Consider the following 23,366-nt stretch of genomic DNA (forward strand, 5'->3'; position numbering starts at 1 on the left):
TTCACCAAGTTGTACGCATGCGCCACCATCCTATTCCATACCAAACAGCATGCAACTTGATGAACATGATTATTGCGACACTATTTGGTGTTGCTACTTTTCACTATGTATCGTATGCAGCTTTTCAATGTTGTGTGCTGATGATTTTTCTATTGAATTGTGGCCAACTGCCGTAGTTTCAATGGAAACTTTTTGCAAGTCTCTAAGACTTCTTTCTTAGGCAAATTCTAGCGTTTCGATTTCAATTGAATGGTAAATCAGTTATCCGTTGATCGTTGTCGGGCAAAGTTGTTGGTTTTTCTAGTCTTGCTAAAAGATTTGGTTGATTTTTTGAAAATGTATTTGAAATCTACGATTTTATTATTGTTCTTATGCAATTTTGTGAAATGTGAAGATAAATTTCTTACCGATCCGCGTAAGTGGGATGAAAAAGTAATAGATCTTATTGGTAGAATCATTTCAAAACTCCAGCTCCTTTGACAAAGAAACCCCCTTATCACACGATGCAGCACTAAAAAATTAAAACTAAAACGTTTGGAAGACGCTTATCGCAAACGTTGTTTATGTTACATTTTTTAATTAACTCGAAAAAAAACCCAAAAAATATAACAATTTGATTTTTGCAAAAAAAAAAAAATATTCCAAAGTCAAAATCGAATTACTCATATCCAGCGTTTTCTTATGTTGCTACATATTTTGAGATTTCGAAGTAATAATTTGGAAATCATGATAAAGTTTTTGGAATTTATGTGCAATTCTAATCGAACCAAAATTTGTCGTTGGTGTCGTTTAAAAAAGGTCATCAGATATGTAACTTTTTCTTTACATTAAGTTCTTTTGAATCTGTTTGTGTGTGCTCTACAATCTGATATATAAATAGAATTACTTTGCTATAGCAAAATTTATGTGTTTATGATTAAAGGAGTTACATAAACGGTTGCCACTCGTACCTAAAATAATGTACCAAAATTTGAAGAAAATTTTAACAAATTACAACAAATCTTATTTTAAAATTTTGTTCACATCTTTGTAGTTACAACAAGGGAAAGTTACTACTTCTACAAAAACGTAGAACTTACTACGGACTTCGATAGTATAACCGAAATTTTAAAAATAAAAAAAAAATATATTTTGATAAAATGTTATTTCTATAAAAAACGTAAAAATTGTATTTCTATGCATAATTTTGTCAAAATTTTATTTCTATAGAAAATTTTGTCAACATTTTAATTCTACAGAAAATTTTCCAAAATTTTATTTCTATAGCAAATGTTGTCAAAATTTTATTTCTAAAGAAAATTTTGTCAAAATTTTATTTTTATAGAAAATTTTGTCAAAATTTTATTTCTAGAGAAAATTTTGTCAAAATTTTATTTCTATAGAAAATTTTCTCAAAATTTTATTCCTATAGAAAATTTTATCACAATTTTATTTCTATAGAAAATTTTGTAAAAATTTTATTTCTATAGAAAATTTTGTCAAAATTTTATTTCTATAGAAAATTTTGTCAAAATTTTATTTCTATAAAAAAAATTTAAAAATTTTATTTCTATAGAAAATATGGTCAAAATTTTATTTCTATAGAAAATTTAGTCAAAATTTTATTCTATAAAGAAAATTTTGTCAAAATTTAGGACATTTTGTCAAAATTTTATTCCTACAGAAAATTTTGTCACAATTTTATTTCTATAGAAAATTTTTTTCAAAATTTTATTTCTTATTTCTATATAGAATTTTTCCAAATTTCATTTCACTAGAAAATTTTTTTCATAATTTTACTTCTATAGAAAATTTTGTCAAAATTTCATTTCTATAGAAACTTTTATTTCTATATAGAATTTTGTCAAAATTTTATTTCTATAGAAAATTTTATCAAAATTTTATTTCAATAGAAAATCTTATCAAAATTTTATTTCTATAGAAATTTTTGCCAATTTGTTTTCTCTAGAAAATTTTTTCAACATTTTATTATTTTATTGTGTCAAAATTGTGTCGAATTTTTATTTCAATAGAACATTTTGTCAAATTTTTATTTCAGCAGAAAATGTTGCCAAAGTTTTATTTCTATAGAATATTTTGTCAAAATTTTATATCTATAGAAAATTCGGTCAAAATTTTATTTCTATAGAAAAAAATTATTTCTATAGAAATTATCGAATTTTGTCAAAATTTTATTTCTTTAGCAAATTTTATTTCTATATAGAATTTTTTCAAAATTTCATTTCTCTAGAAAATTTTTTCATAATTTTATTTCTATAGAAAATTTTGTCAAAATTTAATTTCTATAGAAACTTTTATTTCTATGTAGAATTTGTCCAAAATTTCATTTCTCTAGAAAATTTTTTCATAATTTTATTTCTATAGAAAATTTTGTCAAAATTTTATTTCTTAGAAAATTTTATCAAAATTTTATTTCAATAGAAAATGTTATCAAAATTTTATTATTAGAAAATTTTGCCAATTTGTTTTCTCTAGAAAATTTTGTCAACATTTTATTATTTTATTATGTCAAAATTGTGTCGAATTTTTATTTCAATAGAAAACTTTTCCAAAATTTTGTCAAAATTTCATTTCTATAGAAAATTCTGTCAAACCATTGTTTCTATAGAAAATTTTGTCAAAATTTTATTTCTATAGATTTTTTTTTCATTTCTATAGAAATTTTTGTCAAAATTTTATTTCTATAGAAATTTTTGTCAAAATTTTATTTCTATAGAAAATTTTGTCAAAATTTTATTTCAATAGAAGGTTAGGTTAGGTTAGGTTATGTGGCAGCCCGATGTATCAAGCTCACTTAGACTATTCAGTCCATTGTGATACCACAGTGGTGAACTTCTCTCTTATCACTGAGTGCTGCCCGATTCCATGTTAAGCTCAATGACAAGGGACCTCCTTTTTATAGCCGAGTCCGAACGGCGTTCCACATTCCAGTGAAACCACTTAGAGAAGCTTTGAAACCCTCAGAAATGTCACCAGCATTACTGAGGTGGGATAATCCACCGCTGAAAAACATTTTTTGGTGTTCGGTCGTAGCAGGAATCGAACCTACGACCTTGTGTATGCAAGGCGGGCATGCTAACCATTGCACCACGGTGGCTCTATTTCTATTTCTATTTCAATAGAAAATTTTATTTCTATAGGAAATTTTGTCAAAATTTCATTTAAGCTAAGCTTTTTTCCAGTATAGATTGCATAGTCTCGAACACAGCTTTCAAAAAATTCCCTATGCTTGAATACCCATCATTTAAAGTTAAAATTTGCAAACCCTATCCCTTTACTAAGATTTTGTAAAAATTATTAACACTTCTTCCACAGCAGATTACATCAAAACATGCAAAATTGCCGAAAAAAATTTTGTTAACTGTTCCACGGAGAGTATACAAAAACTTTTTGACAAACTCAATACTGGTAAGTTGAAGAAAATCGTAATTTTAGAATTTAATTTTTAGAGTTTAGAATTTTGAAAATTAATGTTGAAAATTGAAATCTCTTTTATCGTCAGGTATACCCGGTTTGGATAGCATCAAAAGTTTTGATCCCTTCCTGTTGAATCGCATTAAAATCACTCAGGGTAACAGTAATGCCATTAATCTTAAAGTGGAGTTGGCTAATGTGAAAATTGAAGGATTTGGTCATACCAATGTTCTGGAGAGTATGTAAGTACAATAAACAGTACAATGGTAGAAGAGTTTTCATTTCTGAGAAACGAAATTTTAGACAAGCGAAGTTTTCCTGATGGAATGGAATTTTCTTTAAAAGCAAATAAAAAACATCGTATGTCATAAAATCGGGTATATATGGTCCTTAAGAAAATAAATAAAAATAAAATATGACATGAAAATTTAGAAGCAAAGGTAATATATTCTATACGGTTTCATTTGAATTGAAAAATGCTTCAGTTGCATTTTTCAAAGAATTTTTATACCCACCACCATAGAATGGTGGTGGGGCTATAATAAGTTTTGTCATTACGTTTGTAACACATCGAAATATCGATTTCCGACATATAAAGTATATATTCTTGATCAGGGAGAAATTCTAAGACGATATAAGCATGTCCGTCTGTCCGTCTGTCTGTCTGTTGTAATCATGCTACAGCCTTCAATAATGGTGCTATCGTACTGAAATTTGGCACAGATTCATCTTTTGTTTGCAGACAGGTCAAGTTCGAAGATGGGATATATCGGTCCAAACCGATATACTTTTTGGTGTTCGGTCGAAGCAGGAATCGAACCCACGACCTTGTATATGCAAGGCGGGCAAAAGTTCCATTGAATATGAAAACGGTTTCGTTTGATGTGAAAACGGCTTCATTTGACTTGAAAAACGTTTTATTTGGTTTGATTTCATTTGAAATTTAAAAGCATTTATATCCTTATTAGAATATTTTAAAATAATTTTTATACCCACCACCATAGAATGGTGACGGGGGTATAATAAGTTTGTCATTCCGTTTGTAACACATCGAAATATCGATTTCCGACTATATAAAGTATATATATTCTTGATCAGGGAGAAATTCTAAGACCATATAACGATGTCCGTCTGTCCGTCTGTCTGTCTGTCTGTCTGTCTGTCTGTCTGTCTGTTGTAATAACGCTACAGTCTTCAATAATGAAGCAATCGTGCTGAAAATTTGCATAAACTCGTCTTTTGTCTGCAGGCAGGTCAAGTTCGAAGATGGGCTATATCGGCCCAGGTTTTGATATAGTCCCCATATAAACCGACCTCCCGATTTGGGGTCTTGGGCTTATAGAAATCGTAGTTTTTATCCAATTTGCCTGAAATTTGAAATCTAGGGGTATTTTATGACCATAAAGAGGTGTGCCAAAAATGGTGAGTATCGGTCCATGTTTTGGCATAGCCCCCATATAGACCGATCTCCCGATTTTACTTCTTGGGCTTATAGAAACCGCAGTTTTTATCCAATTTACCTGAAATTGGAAATCGAGAGGTACTTTAGAACCGTAAAGAGGTGTGCCAAAAATGGTGAGCATCGGTCCATGTTTTAGTATGGTCCCCATATAAACCGACCTCCCGATTTGGGGTCTTGGGCTTATAGAAACCGTAGTTGTTATCCAATTTGCCTAAAATTGAAAATCTAGTGGTACTTGAGGACCATCAAAAGGTGTGCCGAAAATGGTCCGTATCGTTCCACGTTTTGGTATAGCCCCCATATAGACCGATCTCCCGATTTTACATTTTGGGTTTATAGAATCCGTAGTTTATATACAATTTGCCTGAAATTTGAAATTTATAGGTATTTTGGTACCATAAAGGGGTGTGCCACAAATGGTGAGTATCGGTCCATGTTTGTGTATAGCCCCCATATAGACCGATATCCCGATTTTACTTCTTGGGCTTCTAGAATCCGAAGTTTTTATCCAATTTGCCTGAAATTGGAAATCTAGAGGTATTTTCGGGCCATGAAGAAGTGTGCAGAAAACTCACCGTTTTCGGTCCATATTCTAGTATAGCCCCCATAAGAATGATCTCCCGATTTAACTCCTTGGGTTTCTAGAAACCGTAGTTTTTATCCGCTCACAAAAACGTGTATCGGATTAAGTTTTTATCGGTCCATTTGGTAATGCCTCCATATAGACCGACTTCACTTAATGAGGCGCACTGATCATGAAAATTGCTTGAAACTCAATGTAAAATTTCCAGATTTTACTTCTCGGGTGAAAATCTACAGATTCAAGATTTCAAATCAAGACGTTATTTAAAAATTTTCTTGCACACTTACAAGAGATGTTAATGATTCCTCTAAAACTCAAACAAAAGTGGTTCTTATAAATCCAGAATCTGATATAGTCCTCATAGGTGAAATCTTTAAAATTATCTTCGGGAAGTGTCCTCAAGTCCTCAAGCCCTCCTGAATTGTCAAAGGAAACCCTAATAAAGGGTGATTTGTTAAGAGCTTGATAACTTTTTAAAAAAAAAAAAACGCATAAAATTTGCAAAATCTCATCGGTTCTTTATTTGAAACGTTAGATTGGTCCATGACATTTACTTTTTGAAGATAATTTCATTTAAATGTTGACCGCGGCTGCGTCTTAGGTGGTCCATTCGGAAAGTCCAATTTTGGGCAACTTTTTCGAGCATTTCGGCCGGAATAGCCCGAATTTCTTCGGAAATGTTGTCTTCCAAAGCTGGAATAGTTGCTGGCTTATTTCTGTAGACTTTAGACTTGACGTAGCCCCACAAAAAATAGTCTAAAGGCGTCAAATCGCATGATCTTGGTGGCCAACTTACCGGTCCATTTCTTGAGATGAATTGTTCTCCGAAGTTTTCCCTCAAAATGGCCATAGAATCGCGAGCTGTGTGGCATGTAGCGCCATCTTGTTGAAACCACATGTCAACCAAGTTCAGTTCTTCCATTTTTGGCAACAAAAAGTTTGTTAGCATCGAACGATAGCGATCGCCATTCACCGTAACGTTGCGTCCAACAGCATCTTTGAAAAAATACGGTCCAATGATTCCACCAGCGTACACCCCACACCAAACAGTGCATTTTTCGGGATGCATGGGCAGTTCTTGAACGGCTTCTGGTTGCTCTTCACTCCAAATGCGGCAATTTTGCTTATTTACGTATTGCTCACTTGGTCGATTATATAGACCATAAATCGGACGTAAAGCGCGAAACACATTTCGAACCGAACACTGATTTTGGTAATAAAATTCAATGATTTGCAAGCGTTGCTCGTTAGTAAGTCTATTCATGATGAAATGTCAAAGCATACTGAGCATCTTTCTCTTTGACACCATGTCTGAAATCCCACGTGATCTGTCAAATACTAATGCATGAAAATCCTAACCTCAAAAGAATCACCCTTTATTTGGTTCATGGTGGTGGGTATTTAAGATTCGGCCCGGCCGAACTTACTGCTGTATATACTTGTTTTTATTTATTTATTCAAAATTAGAGTGTATCGAAAAGACTACAATATTTTTAAATATTTTTTTATTATTAAAACATAGAGTATACCCCAAAGACTATAGTTGGAAGACCACCTTCATGCTGCCTGTTATGAAATTAAAGGGCGATTATAGTTTATTTGGTCGTATTCTATTGATTCCATTGAATGGTAAAGGAGAGGTATTCTTAGATGCTGGTAAGTTTTAAAACATTTCATTTTTTTTGTTCTTTTTTTTCAAATATTCCCATCTCTCTTCATAAGAAAATATGACCGTAGTGATGCGTACGAAAACCAAATTGTATTCAAAAGGCGGATTTACATTCTATAATGTTACCAATACGGATGTTGATTTTACCTTAGATGGACTGAGATCATATTTCTCAAATCTTTTCAATGGACAAAAACAATTGGGTAAGAGTTTTTAATTAGAATGTTATATATTAAACTTTAACATTAACATTTAAGAAGAGCTAAATCACAAATATGAATATGTTTATTCGGGATCTGCAAGGCACATCACCGTAATAATACAGCATAGTATAGGTCTGTAAACATTACATTTCCTTTCCTTCTTCAGGTAGTCGATGGGCATCACATCTTGCGAATCCAAGATCACGGTCAGTCTTTCCACTATTGGAGATTTTCCCCAAATTGGGGAAATTTTCGTTGATGAAATTTTGTGATGGGGACTTGAGATTTTTAGGGGAATTTTTTTTGGTTCAATATAAAAAAATTAGGTTTACACTAAATTATTTTTTTTTGCATTTTTATACCCTCCACCATAGGATGGGGGTATATTAACTTTGTCATTCCGTTTGTAACACATCGAAATATTGTTCTAAGACCCCATAAAGTATATATATTCCGGGTCGTGGTGAAATTCTGAGTCGATCTGAGCATGTCCGTCCGTCTGTTGAAATCACGCTAACTTCCGAACGAAACCAGCTATCGACTTGAAACTTGGCACAAGTAGTTGCTATTGATGTAGGTCGGTATTGCAAATGGGCCATATCGGTAAACTTTTACGTATAGCCCCCATATAAACGGACCCCCAAATTTGGCTTGCGAGGCCGCTAAGAGAAGCAAATTTCATCGGATCCGGCTGAATTTTGGTACATTATGTTAGTATATGGTCTCTAACAACCATGCAAAAATTGGTCCACATCGGTCCATAATTATATATAGCCCCCATATAAACCGATCCCCCGATTTGGCTTGCGGAGCCTCTAAGAGAAACAAATTTAATCCGATCTGGCTGAAATTTAGTACGTGGTGTTGGTATATGTTCTCTAATGACCATGCAAAAATTGGTCCACATCGGCCCATAATTATATGTAGCCCCCATATAAACCGATCCCCCGATTTGGCTTGCGGAGCCTCTAAGAGAAGCAAATTTCATCCGATCCAGCTGAAATTTGTTTCGTGGTGTTGGTATATGTTCTCTAATGACCATGGAAAAATTGGTCCACATCGGCCCATAATTATATATAGCCCCCATATAAACCGATCCCCAGATTTGACCTCCGGAGCCTCTTAGCCGAGCAAAAGTCATACGATCCGATTGAAATTTGGTACATGGTGTTAGTATATTGTCTCTAACAACCATTCCAAAATTGGTCCATATCGGACATATAGCCCGCATATAAGCCGATCCCCCGATTTGACCTCCGGAGCCTCTTAGAGGAGCAAAATTCATCCGATCCGGTTGAAATTTGGAACATGATGTTAGAATGTGGTCTCTAACAAACACGCAAGAATTGTTCCATATCGGTCCATAATTATATATAGCCCCCATATAAACCGATCCCCCGATTTGGCTTGCGAGGCCTCTAAAAGAAGCACATTTCATCCGATCCGGCTGAAATTTGGTACATGGTGTTAGTATATGGTCTCTAATAACCATGCAAAAATTGGTCCACATCGGTCCATAATTATATATAGCCCCCATATAAACCGATCCCCAGATTTGGCTTGCGAGGCCTCTAAGAGAAGCAAATTTCATCCGATCCGGCTGAAATTTGGTACATGGTGTTAGTATATGGTCTTTAACAACTATGCAAAAATTGGTCCACATCGGTCCATAATTATATATAGCCCCCATATAAATCGGTCCATAATCATATATAGGCCCAGATTTGACCTCCAGAGCCCCTTGGAAGAGCAAAATTCTTCCCATTCGGTTGAAATTTAGTACGTGATATTAGTATATGGTATCCAACAACCATGCAGGAATTGATACCTATCAGCCCATAATTATATATGATATTTAACAACCATGCCAAAAGTGGTCCATATCAGTCCATAATCATATATAGCCCCATATAAACCGATCTCGAGATTTGGTTTTGGAGCCTCTTGGAGGAGCAAATTTCATCCGAGTGAGTTGAAATTTGGTACATTGTGCTAGTATATGGTCATTAACAACCATACCTAACTAGGTCCATATCGGTCTATAGTTATATATATCCCTCAGATAAATCGATTCCCAATCACACACAAATTGGTCCATATCAAGTTCATAATTGTATATAGCCCCCATATAAGCGACCCCCATATTTCAATTCTGGCTCTCTACGTACCCTGCAAAAAGTCCATATCGATTCGTAATTATTTGTGGACTTAACTATACATAACTTTTTTGTCTAATATATATCACGTATGGACTAACTCACAATTTAGAAAACGATGTTAAGAAGTTTTAAGATACCACAACCCAAGTATTTCGATTGTGGATGACAATCGTTCCTAGAAGTTTCTACGCAATCCATGGTGGAGGGTACATAAGATTCGACCTGGCCGAACTTACGGCCGTATATACTTGTTTAAAACCAACGAAACCGATCGCAAAAATTGATTTTTGATCACTCTAGGGAATAAAATCGAATATTGATTTAGGTGTATGTTAGCCATACAGAGACTGGGAATCTTGAATCTTCTCTTCAAACTAACCAAACATTTTATTTTATTTATTTAATTTAATTAAATGATTTTTTATTTTCCTCTCAAAATTGTATCATTACAGAGGATAGTACAAATAAATTCTTCAATGATAATTGGCGCATGTTGACCGATGCCTTATATACCGTAATCACGCAGACAATTGAAGATATTCTTCTGGATGTTCTGAGAAAAATTTTCCATTACATTCCGGCGAATTTCTTTGTTGAGGATATACCAACACCAGAACAATTATATGGAAGCAAACATAAGCCAAAGAAAATTTAATTGAAAATTTCTCATGGCAATGGAGCTGATTATTGTTGTATATAATTAAGTTTTGTTTTTGTTTATTTTTTCAGTTTTTTTGTTTTTTCTTAAGAATTAAGTATCTTGCTATATCCATTTTGTATATAAATCTTAAGCGTATATCGCAAGTTATCTCAAATTAAGATTTTTAACCATAAACTTTTGTGAAATTTAAGTGTTATTTCTATTTTTTGGGGCGAAGAAGGGAACTCAAAGGGGTGACAAGGAGTATGGAATTGATGATTGCAACTCGCTGCACCACACATTAATTTGTTTGCATCGGCATTTTGGGCAAAGTGGAATTTAACCAAACACCAACGATCAATTAAGTTCTTATCCACCAAATAAGTAATGCTGTCTCACTGCCACATATCCACTGTTGTATGCAAAGAGTTCATGGTTATGTCATTTCCGTGATGTCAAATGTTAAAAAGGAGGTGCGATTTTAATGATTATGTCTATATAGACAATGAAAGAAAAATTTTTTTTTCTGAGGAACGACATTTTAGAGAAACGAAATTTATTTTTAAAGCAAAAAAAATTTTTTAAAGCGAATAAAAAACGCTATAGTCAAAATACAGTGAACAATGTAGAAACAATATAGAGCTTTACTTAATTGCATTGCATACCAGCCATCCTGTATAGAAATTTTAGTAATTCAGATATATGCAAAATTTTTATATTTTAAATTAGCAGGAATTTTACTTTAAATTTTAGCACAAATTTATGTATTGGCGTAACCGTTTGATATATCGACGTAAGGCCAACATCCCACACAGCAAAAAAAGAAATGGATGTACGCAATTAGGCTATTTTAAGTAACAATTTTAGTTCTGGACAATTAAATTCCATCAAAATATATAATCAATAAAAAAATTAAAAAAAAAAAAAATAAATAAAATAAAAAATTAAATTTTATCCCTGCTGGAATTTAAACTTGTGCCGATTGACTTTTTCAATTTCATAAAAATTTTTTTGAGAAGGTTTTGTAAATTACTATAATTTTTAACTTTTTTTTGTCGATTTTAAATGGAAAAAATATAAACCGAAAGTAGCAAAATAAAACCGATCTTTAACATAAAAAATAATTTTGTAGAAAAATATTTGATAAAAAAAGTATATACGACCGTAAGTTCGGCCAGGCCAAATCTTATTTCGCCTCCACCATGGATTGCTCCGAAACTTCTAGTAAAGAATGTCATCCACAATCGAATTACTCGGGTTGTGGTAACACTTACCAATAGCAAGGTATCTTAAAACTTCTTCACTTCTTCTAAATAGTAAGTTAGTCCATACGGGGTATATATTAAACAAAAAGGGCCGATTGAATACGTATATAATTCAGAAATAAAATTTTGACAAAATTTTCTATAGAAATAAAATTTTGATAAAATTTTCTATAGAAATAAAATTTTGACAAAATTTTCTATAGAAATAAAATTTTGACGAAATTTTCTATAGAAATAAAATGTTGGCAGATTGCTCGAGTGGCAACCATGATTATGAACCTATGGACCAATTTTTGTGTGATTGGGGATCGGCTATATATAACTATAGACCGATATGGACCAATTTTGGCATGGTTATTAGCGGCCTTATACTAACACCACGTTGCAAATTTCAACAGGATCGGATTAATTTTGCTCCTCCAAGAGGCTCCGGAGATCAAATCTGGGGAACGGTTTATATGGGGGCTATATATAATATGGACCGATATGGACCAATTCTTGCGTGTTTCTTAGAGACCACATTCTAACACCATGTTCCAAATTTCAACCGGATCGGATGAATTTTGCTCCTGCAATAGGCTCCGGAGGACAAATCTGGGGATCGATTTATATGGGGGCTATATATAATTGTGGACCGATATGGACCAATTCTTGCATGGTTGTTAGAGACCATATACTAACACCACGTACCAAATTTCAATCGGATCGGAAGACTTTTGCTCCTCTAAGAGGCTACAGAGGTCAAATCTGGGGATCGGTTTATATGGGGGCTATATATAACTATGGGCCGATGTGAACCAATTTTTGCATGGTCATTAGAGAACATATACCAACACCATGTACCAAATTTCAGCCAGATTGGATGAAATTTGCTTCTCTTAGAGTCTCCGCAAGCCAAATCGGGGGATCGGTTTATATGGGGCTATATATAATTATGGACCGATGTGAAACAATTTTTGCATGGTCATTAGAGAACATATACCAACACCATGTACCAAATTTCAGTCAGATCAAATCAAATTTGCTTCTCTTAGAGGCTCCGCAAGCCAAATCGGGGGATCGGTTTATATGGGGCTATATATAATTATGGACCGATGTGAACCAATTTTTGCATGGTCATTAGAGAACATATACCAACACCATGTACCAAATTTCCAGATCGGATGAAATTTGCTTCTCTTAGAGGCTCCGCAAGCCAAATCGGGGGATCGGTTTATATGGGGTCTATATATAATTATGGGCCGATGTGGACCAATTTTTGTATGGATGTTAGAGACCATATACTAACACCATGTACCAAATTTCAGCCGGATCGGATGAAATTTGCTTCTCTTAGAGGCTCCGCAACCCAAATCTGGGGATCGGATTATATGGGGGCTATATATAATTACGGACCGACGTGGACCATGGTTGTTAAAGACCATATACTAACACCATGTACCAAATTTCAGACGGATCGGATGAAATTTGCTTCTCTTAGAGGCTCCGAAAGCCAAATCTGGGGATCGGTTTATATGGGGGCTATATGTAATTATGGACCGATGTGGACTAATTTTTGCATGGTTAGTAGAGACCATATACTAACACCATGTACCAAGCCAAATTTGGGGGTCCGTTTATATGGGGGCTATACGTAAAAGTGGACCGATATGGCCCATTTGCAATACCATCCGACTTACATCAATAACAACTACTTGTGCCAAGTTTCAAGTCGATAGCTTGTTTCGTTCGGAAGTTAGCGTGATTTCAACAGACGGACGGACGGACGGATGGTCATGTTCAGATCGACTCAGAATTTCACCACGACCCAGAATATATATACTATATGGGGTCCTAGAGCTATATTTCAATGTGTTAAAAACGGAATGACAACGTGAATATACCCCCCATCCTAAGGTGGAGGGTATAAAAATAAAACTGAAAAACAATATGAAGCTTTACTTTGTTGCATTACATATCAGACACCCTGTATAGAATTTTTAGTAATTCAGATATATGCAAAATTTTATATTTTGAATTTGCAGGAATTTTAATTTAATTTATACATTGGTATATCGACAAAAGGTCAACATTTCTGACTCTGATATTTTTCCTGGTCTGTCCCTACTAAAAAGCATGGCCAAAAAGTTTTCTTTTTGGATCTGGAAGTGGTGAAAAGTTGGAGCAGAAGCGATAAATTTAACATGCACTTGTCATAGGATGGATGTACACCTTTTCAACAGCCATTGCACAGAATTTGCATCCCTGCTTATGGGATTCATTAATAAACAAATTGTGATATTTTGACAAATAAATAATTTACATAATTTTTTATGCATTCTAACGCTTAACTGAAACGTTTCACTTAAAAAATTTTCGGAATTTTTTTAGAATGGATATTGTATTTTTTTTCGACAAAATTTTAATAATTACTTCTTACTCTGTCTTTAACCTATTCAAAACAAACAAAAATTTAAATTACAAATATGAAAAAAACTAGTTTTTTGAAGTGCTTTTAAAGTTGTGCCTTTAGAAGAACTTCAATTGTTTTTTTGCTGGGTACTGAAAGGTTTATTGGCTTGTGGTTGTGGATTAAAAAATCTTTACGTAATTTTTTTTTCAGTGTAAATTCTTCATAAATCGGCTAAGGTATAGTCTCCACTCCATCTAAAATAGTAAAATTTGAAAATTTTTTCTCGTAACATCCCTAACTTCGAAAAAGGTTAGCCATCTCTTCCCATTATCCTGGTGGGTTGTAGAGTGAAATCCAATCCATGCCTTTCGCCTTACCTTATGTGTAAGGCCTGGGCTTGCTCCATTTAAGCTCTTACCAAAATATGTGTGCTGTACTTTTAAATGGCCTTAACCGCAAATACAATGAAACCGTATGTGTTAAATTAATTGCCCTGTTTCCGTTTTCAACTTGATGGTCGGTTGTCCTCATCGCCGTTGCATGCCGGAAAAAAGGATTAACGATAGGGCTAACGACAAACGAACGAGCGAACGCGCGCGCACACACTTTAGGTCCATACTCACAGCACACAGTGAATATTATACGAAATGGTGTGTGTGGTGGGTATGATTGGTCAACACAGCCACATTGTTATGGCGTTTTCAGAGAAAGAGAGAGACGGAGCCAGAGAGAGAGAGAGGGTTTTAGCCTTATATCCGGGATAGTCCACCGATGTCGTTGGCTTATTATAGGAGTATATGTGTCGTTAGTTTTTTTATACTCTCCACCATAGGATGGGGGTATATTAACTTTGACATTCCGTTTGTAACACATCGAAATATTGCTCTAAGACCCCATAAAGTATATATATTCTGGGTCGTGGTGAAATTCTGAGTCGATCTGAGCATGTCCGTCCGTCCGTCCGTCCGTCTGTTGAAATCACGCTTACTTCCGAACGAAACAAGCTATCGACTTGAAACTTGGCACAAGTAGTTGTTATTGATGTAGGTCGGATGGTATTGCAAATGGGCCATATCGGTCCACTTTTACGTATAGCCCCCATATAAACGGACCCCCAAATTTGGCTTGCGATTGCTCTAAGAGAAGCAAATTTCATCCGATCCGGCTGAAATTTGGTACATGGTGTTAGTATATGGTCTCTAACAACCATGCAAAAATTGGTCCATATCGGTCAACTTTTACCTATAGCCCCCATATAAACGGACCCCCAAATTTGGCTTGCGATTGCTCTAAAAGAAGCAAATTTCATCCGATCCGGCTGAAATTTAGTACATGGTGTTAGTATATGGACTCTAACAACCATGCAAAAATTGGTCCATATCGGTCCACTTTAACGTATAGCCCCATATAAACGGACCCCCAAATTTGGCTTGCGATTGCTCTAAGAGAAGCAAATTGCATCCGATCCGGCTGAAATTTGGTACATGGTGTTTGTATATGGTCTCTAACAACCATGCAAAAATTGGTCCATATCGGTCCACTTTAACGTATAGCCCCATATAAACGGACCCCCAAATTTGGCTTGCGATTGCTCTAAGAGAAGCAAATTGCATCCGATCCGGCTGAAATTTGGTACATGGTGTTAGTATATGGTCTCTAACAACCATGCAAAAATTGGGCCATATCGGTCAACTTTTACCTATAGCCCCCATATAAACGGACCCCCAAATTTGGCTTGCGATTGCTCTAAACGAAGCAAATTTCATCCGATCCGGCTGAAATTTGGTACATGATGTTGGTATATGGTCTCTAATAACCATGCAAAAATTGGTCCACATCGGTCCATAATTATATATGGACCCCATATAAACCGATCTCCAGATTTGGCTTGCGAAGCCCCAAAGAAAAGCAAATTGCATCCGATCCGGCTGAAATTTGGTACTTGGTATTGTTATATGGTCTCTAATAACCATGCAAAAATTGGTCCACATCGGTTCATAATTATATATAGCCCCCATATAAGCCGATCCCCAGATTTGGCTTGCGAAGTCTCCAAGAGAAGCAAATTTCACCCAATCCGGTTGTAATTTCCAACATGGTGTTAGTATATGGTCTCTAACAACTGTGCCAGAATTGGTCCATATCGGTCCATAATTATATATAGCCCCCATATAAACCTTTTCCAGATTTGACCTCCGGAGCCTCCTGGAAGAGCAAAATTCATCCGATCTGGTTCAAATGTGGAACGTGGTGTTAGTATATGGCCGCTAACAACCATACCAAAATTAGTCCATATCGGTCTATAGTTGTATATAGCCGATCTCCAATCACACAAAAATTGGTCCATATCGGTTCAAAATCATGGTTGCCACTCGAGCCAAAAATAATCTACCAAAATTTTATTTCTATAGAAACTTTTGTCAAAATTTTATTTCCCTAGAAAATTTTGTCAAAATTTTATTTCTGTAGAAATTTTTGTCAAAATTTTCTTTCTATAGAAAATTTTGTCAAAATTTTTAATTCTATAGAATATTTTGTTAAAATTTCATTTCTATAGCAAATTTTGTCAAAACTTTATTTCTATAGAAAATTTTGTCAAAATTTTATTTCTATAGAAATTATGTTAAAATTTTATTTCTATTGAAAATTTTGTTAAAATTTTATTTCTATAAAATTTTTTATCAAAATTTTATTTCTATAGAAAACTTTGTCAAACTGAATTATATACGTATTTAATCGGTATTTTTTGATTCAATATATACCACGTATGGACTAACTTACAATTTAGAAGACGGTGTTAGGAGGTTTTAAGATACCTTGCCATCGGCAAGCGTTACCGCAACTCAAGCAATTCGATCGTGGATGGCAGTGTTTAGAAGAAGTTTCTACGCAATCCATGGTGGAGGATACATAAGCTTCGGCCTGGCCGAACTTACGGCCGTATATACTTGTTTTTATTTTTTATTTTTAATTGTAATTTTTACAGCAATTAATTTATTTTATTAAATAGTTATTTCCAGATACCATTTTGAATAGTGGTGTAGTTGTAGTTGCAGTGGATAGCTGGTTTGTGGAGTACATTTCATTTGAATATTTTATAGGCGATTTATCAGTGAACAATATGTTTGGCAAAAGGTCTAGCGGGTCTCCGTTGTGGTTGTCCTCGTTGCATGACTGCCGGTTATCCTCCTGCCATATCACAATGGACTGAATAGTCTAAGTGAGCCTGATACATCGGGCTGCCACATAACCTATCCTCCTGCCAGTTGTTTTTGACTGTGTCATAGGAATCCATTTAATTTCCATGTCCGGATTGCAGTGTCGTTTCGAAAATGTTTTGTGGTTTCAACGTGATTTTCGTATTGGCTAGGCTTTGGTCAAAAACAAATTTATTTAGATTAATTATTTTTTATTTTATATATTTTTTTTGTTAGATGCATGTTTTACTCGTTTTTGTCGTGTAAATGAATAAATGTGGGTTTTAAGCACTTCAAAATGGCCCTGATTGCTAGCATGTTTTGTGGAACAGGTGCATTAAGGGTAGTGTAAAACTAACCCAATGTAGGAGTTAAATTAATTGGTCAATTATTTTATATGGCAATTACCAACGATGAGAGAGATTTTCAAAATGTCCTATATGCTAGTTATGTTGTTTAGCAATACGAGTATGTAACAGGGTTGATAGAGTTAATACTTATGTTCATTTTTTGGTACCCTTTTAATACTCTTCACCATAGGATGGAATGCACTGAAAAAAATGAACCCTATAGGACATTAAGACAACATTAACTCTTTTTTAGTTCATGGAAATTAATATGTTTCCTTGATTTAAAAAAAAATTTCCATACGATAATTAAATTAACTAAAAACTTAGAAATGACAAATTATACACAAATGCAGCACAATAATACATTCTACAAAATAATTCAGAATTCTTTAAATTTTTTAAATTTTATGACAAATACTGTAATGGGGTTTTGTGGTTTTAGTTAGTTTCCACTTTTTTTTTAGTTTTCCAAAATTGTCCTACATTTTCCTTCCGGTTGGGTTTACGTTTTTTGTGTATTATAACCCAGCAGAAAACAAGTAAGGAAAGTCTAAAGTCGAGCGGGGCCGACTATATTATACCCTGCACCACTTTGTAGATCTAAATTTCCGATACCATATCACATCCGTCAAATGTGTTGGGTGCTATATATAAAGGTTTGTCCCAAATACATACATTTAAATATCACTCGATCTGGACAGAATTTGATAGACTTCTACAAAATCTATAGACTCAAAATTTAAGTCGGCTAAAGCAGTTCATTTAAGATTTATCGCTCGATATATATGTACTAGAAGTTTAGGAAAATTAGAGTAATTTTTACAACTTTTCGACTAAGCAGTGGCGATTTTACAAGGAAAATGTTGGTATTTTGACCATTTTTGTCGAAATCAGAAAAACATATATATGGGAGCTATATCTAAATCTGAACCGATTTCAACCAAATTGGGCACGCATAGCATCTATAGACTCAAAATTTAAGTCGGCTAAAGCAGTTCATTTAAGATTTATCGCTCGATATATATGTACTAGAAGTTTAGGAAAATTAGAGTAATTTTTACAACTTTTCGACTAAGCAGTGGCGATTTTACAAGGAAAATGTTGGTATTTTGACCATTTTTGTCGAAATCAGAAAAACATATATATGGGAGCTATATCTAAATCTGAACCGATTTCAACCAAATTGGGCACGCATAGCTACAATGCTAATTCTACTCCCTGTGCAAAATTTCAACTAAATCGGAATAAAAAATTGGCCTCTGTGGTCATATGAGTGTAAATCGGGCGAAAGCTATATATAGAAGCTATATATAAATCTGAACCGATTTCAATCAAATTTGGCACGCATAGCTACAAAGCTAAATCTACTCCCTGTGCAAAATTCCAACCAAATTGGGCCAAAACTCTGGCTATTAGAACCATATTAGTCCATATCGGGCGAAAGATATATATGGGAGCTATATCTAAATCTGAACCGATTTCAATCAAATTTTGCACACTTAACTGCACTACTAATTGTACTCCGAGTGCAAAATTCCAACCAAATTGGGCCAAAACTCTGGCTATTAGAACCATATTAGTCCATATCGGGCGAAAGATATATATGGGAGCTATATCTAAATCTGAACCGATTTCAATCAAATTTTGCACACTTAACTGCACTACTAATTGTACTCCGAGTGCAAAATTTCAAACAAATTGCGCCAAAACTCTGGCTTTTAGGACCATATTAGTCCATATCTGGCGAAAGATATATATGGGAGCTATATCTAAATTTGAACCGATTTCGTCCAAAATCAATAGGGTTCTATTCTGACCCAATTAGGAACATGTGCTTAATTTGAAGGCGATTGGACTTAAATTGCGACCTAGACTTTGATCACAAAAATGTGTTCACAGACAGACGGACGGACAGACGGACATGGTTATATCGACGCAGGGACCCACCCTGAGCATTATTGCCAAAGACACCATGTGTCTATCTCGTCTCCTTCTGGGTGTTACAAACATATGCACTAACTTATAATACCCTGTTCCACAGTGTGGCGCAGGGTATAAAAAGCGTCGCCAAAAAAATAGTGAAAATGTTTTTTTTGTTTTTGGATCAATTTAACATGAGCTTGTCACAAGACGGATGTCCACCATTTCTAAAGCCGTAGCATTGAATTTACATCACTTCTTACGGTGTGATTCGAATTCAGTGTTTTGGATGTGATTTAAAAAATCTTTGTAATATTTTGCAAAAATAATTTTTATATTTTTTTATAATTTTTAGTGCATTATAAGGCTTGTCTTAAACGTTTGACCTCAAATATTTTCAAAAATTTTTCCACATTGAATTTAAATTTTCGACAAGATTTTAATAATACGCATAATTTTATTAATTCTTACTCTGTTTTAACATATTTGGGGCAAAAAAAGTTGAAGTTACTCATTGAAAAAATAAACACCGAGTTATAAACAATGGAATTAAAAAAACTTCCTGTGTAGTTAAAACAAAGAACAATTTTGGGAGGTCATTTTTGGAAGGGCTTACAAAATTATGCCTTTAGAACAACTTCCAATTGTTTTTTTTTTTTTTTTTTGTTTTATTGCTGGGGAGCTAAGAAATTTACATTTTCCACAAAATACTTCAGAATTTGATTACATTTTAAAATTTTTCCCATTTTGTATTTAGTGTGCCACTAAATACAGTTTTGAAATTTTGAAGTCCAATTTTTTCGAACCAGGGCATTTTTTGACAAGTGGAAAAAATAACTGTGTCTAATCAATTTTCTTGAATTTGTCGAAAAGTACTATTTTTGTTGTACTGGCGTAATATCAGCCGATCTGGTTGAAATTTGATACATGCAATCAAAAAAAAGTTTACTTGGATCCAAAGTCGTTGACCTTCCCTTAAGGATTTTGGTATTGATTTCAAGCCAAAAAATTTTGGCAAAATTTTCTGTAGAATTATTTTTTTATACCCTCCACCATAGGATGGGGGTATATTAACTTTGTCATTCCGTTTGTAACACATCGAAATATTGCCCTAAGACCCCATAGAGTATATATATTCTGGGTCGTGGTGAAATTTTGAGTCGATCTGATCATGTCCGTCCGTCTGTTGTAATCACGCTAACATCCGAAGGAAACAAGCTATCGACCTGAAACTTGGCACAAGTAGTTGTTATTGATGTATGTCGGATGGTATTGCAAATGGGCCATATCGGTCCACTTTTACGTATAGCCCCCATATAAACGGACCCCAAAATTTGGCTTGCGATTGCTCTAAGAGAAGCAAATTTCATCAGATCCGGCTGAAATTTGGTACATGGTGTTAGTATATGGTCTCTAACAAACATGCAAAAATTGGTCCACATCGGTTCATAATTATATATAGCCCCCATATAAACGGACCCCCAAATTTGGCTGGCGATCGCTCTAAGAGAAGCAAATTTCATCCGATCCGGCTGAAATTTGAATTTGGTATTGGTATATGTTCTCTACTGACCATTCAAAAATTGGTGCACATATGTCCATAATTATATATAGCCCCCATATAAACCGATCCCCCGATTTGGCTTGCGGAGCCTCTAAAAAACGAAGCTTTCATCCGATCCGGCTGAAATTTGGTACATGGTGTTGGTATATGTTCTCTAATGACCATGCAAAAATTGGTCCATATCGGTCCATAATTATATATAGCCCTCATATAAATCGATTCCAAGATTTGTCCTCCGGAGCCTCTTGGAGGAGCAAAATTCATCCGATCCGGTTGAAATTTGAAACATGGTGTTAGAATGTCGTCTCTAACAAACACGCTAGAATTGGTCCATATCGGTCCATAATTATATATAGCCCCCATATAAACCGTTCCCCAGATTTGATCTCCGGAGCCTCTTGGAGGAGCAAAATTCATCCGATCCAGTTGAAATTTGCAACGTGGTGTTAGTATAAGGCCGTTAATATCCATGCCAAAATTGCCCCATATCGGTCTATATTTATATATATCCGATCGCCAATCACACAAAAATTGGTTCATATCGGTTCATATTCATGGTTGCCACTCGAACCAAAAATAATCTACCAAAATTTTATTTTTATGGAAAACATTGTCAAATGTTATTTCTATAGAAAATTTCGTCAAAATTTTATTTCTATAGAAAATTTCGTCACAAGATTATTTCTATAGAAAATTTTTAAAAATTTTATTTCTATAGAAAATTTTGTCAAGACTTTGTTTCTATAGAAAAGTTTGTCAACATTTTATTTCTATAGAAAATTTTGTCAAAAGTTTATTTCTATAGAAAATTTTTTCCAAATTTTATTTCTATAGAAATTTTTTCCAAATTTTACTTCTATAGAAAATGTTGTCAAAATTGTATTTCTATAGAAACTTTAAACTTAATTATATACGTATTTAATCGCCCCTTTTTAGTTTAATATATACTACGTATGGACTACCTTGTAATTTAGAAGACGGTGTTAGGAAGTTTTAAGATACCTTGCCATCGGCAAGTGTTACCGCAACCCAAGTAATTCGATTGTGGATGACAGTCTTCAGTAGAAGTTTCTACGCAATCCATGGTGGAGGGTACATAAGCTTCGGCCTGGCCGAACTTACGGCCGTATATACTTGTTTTTTGTTGGTATGTTCAATCATATTTGTTGTTTTGATCTCAGCTTAAAGCTATTGCGTTGCCTAACTTACAAGAGTAGCTTAACCAACAGAAGAAAAGTATATTTGTAAAATTTATTTGGGCAAAGCCGTTTCGGAATTACCACATTCCTTTACTTGTACCAAAACTATCAAACAATTATCACAATAAAGAGTTTTAAGTTGGCATCAAAACAACAAATATGAAATAAAATTTTAGCAAAATATCTATAGAAATAAAATGTTGACAAAATTTTCTATAGAAATAAAATTTTGATAAAAGTTTCTATAGAAATAAAATGTTGAAATTTTCTATAGAAATAAAAATTTGGCAAAATTTTCTATAGAAAAAATTTTCGAAAGAAATAAAATTTTGACAAATTTTCTATACAAATTAAATTTTTTTTCTGGATGATTATCGTTGACCTTTTTATTTATCTTTAAGAATTATTTTTCATAGTTTCGGCTATAGGTCGATTAAAAAACATAGATATGATGTTTTTCTTTTATTTTTATTTCCAATATTTCGGTTGACTTCGTCAAAACCGTTTTCAAGGAATTGTTCTGGTGTGCACAGCTTCAGTGTAAAACAGAGTGTGAAGCTGTGCACACCAGAACAAATCCTTGAAAACGGCTTTGACGAAGTCAACCGAAATATTGGAAATTAAATTTTGACAAAATTTTCTATAGAAATAAAATTTTGATAAAATTTTTTATAGAAATAAAATTTTGATAAAATTTTTTATAGAAATAAAATTTTGACAAAAATTGTTAATGGAAAAAAATCTTGGCAAAGTTTTCTATAGAAATAAAATTTTGACAAAATTTTCTATTGAAATAAAAATTTGACAAAATTATCTATAGAAATAAAATTTTGACAACATTTTCTATTGCAATACAAATTTGGCAAAATTTTCTATAGAAATAAAATTTTGGCAAAATTTTCTATAGCAATAAAATTTGGGAAAAATTTTCTATAGAAATAAAATTTTGACAAAATTTTCTATAGAAATAAAATTTTGACAAAATTTTCTATAGGAATTAAATTTTGACAAAATTTTCTATAGAAATAAAATTTTTACAAAAAATTTTATAGAAATAAAATTTTGACAAAATTTTCTATAGAAATAAAATTTTGACAAAATTTTCTATAGAAATAAGAATTTGGCAAAATTTTCTATAGAAATTAGAATTTGGCAAAATTTTCTATAGAAATAAAATTTTAGCAAAATTTTCTATAGCAATAAAATTTGGGAAAAATTTTGTATAGAAATAAAATTTTGACAAAATTTTGTATAGAAATACAATTATGGCAAAATTTTCTATAGAAATAAGAATTTGGCAAAATTTTCTATAGACATTAGAATTTGGCAAAATTTTCTATAGAAATAAA

General features: G+C 33.5%; 1 protein-coding gene across 2 annotated transcripts; it reads left to right on the plus strand.

The window, feature by feature from the left end:
• Positions 1-279: 279 nt before the first annotated feature.
• Jhbp6 (Juvenile hormone binding protein 6) lies at positions 280-10,341 on the plus strand. Of its 2 annotated transcripts, none has more exons than XM_075305019.1 (6): positions 280-415; positions 3,316-3,408; positions 3,503-3,656; positions 6,982-7,115; positions 7,182-7,331; positions 9,943-10,341. In XM_075305019.1, exons 1-6 carry the CDS (start codon positions 337-339, stop codon positions 10,143-10,145), a joined length of 813 nt encoding a protein of 270 aa, XP_075161134.1. In that variant the 5' UTR covers positions 280-336; the 3' UTR covers positions 10,146-10,341. The 2 variants fall into 2 exon arrangements, with proteins under 2 accessions (XP_075161134.1, XP_075161135.1); XM_075305020.1 differs by having other exon boundaries at positions 3,319-3,408.
• Positions 10,342-23,366: the final 13,025 nt, after the last annotated feature.

The sequence above is a fragment of the Haematobia irritans genome, chromosome 4 (genome assembly GCF_050003625.1).
Source record: "Haematobia irritans isolate KBUSLIRL chromosome 4, ASM5000362v1, whole genome shotgun sequence".
Classification (NCBI taxonomy): Eukaryota; Metazoa; Arthropoda; class Insecta; order Diptera; family Muscidae; genus Haematobia; species Haematobia irritans.

Excerpts from the sequence above, each read along its gene's own strand:
- Jhbp6 (XM_075305019.1), top strand. The coding sequence starts at position 337 with ATGTATTTGAAATCTACGATTTTATTATTGTTCTTATGCAATTTTGTG. Across the intron at positions 416-3,315 it reads TAAATTTCTTACCGATCCGC|CAGATTACATCAAAACATGC; the intron begins GTAAGTGGGATG and ends CTTCTTCCACAG. Across the intron at positions 3,657-6,981 it reads ACCAATGTTCTGGAGAGTAT|AGTATACCCCAAAGACTATA; the intron begins GTAAGTACAATA and ends ATTAAAACATAG.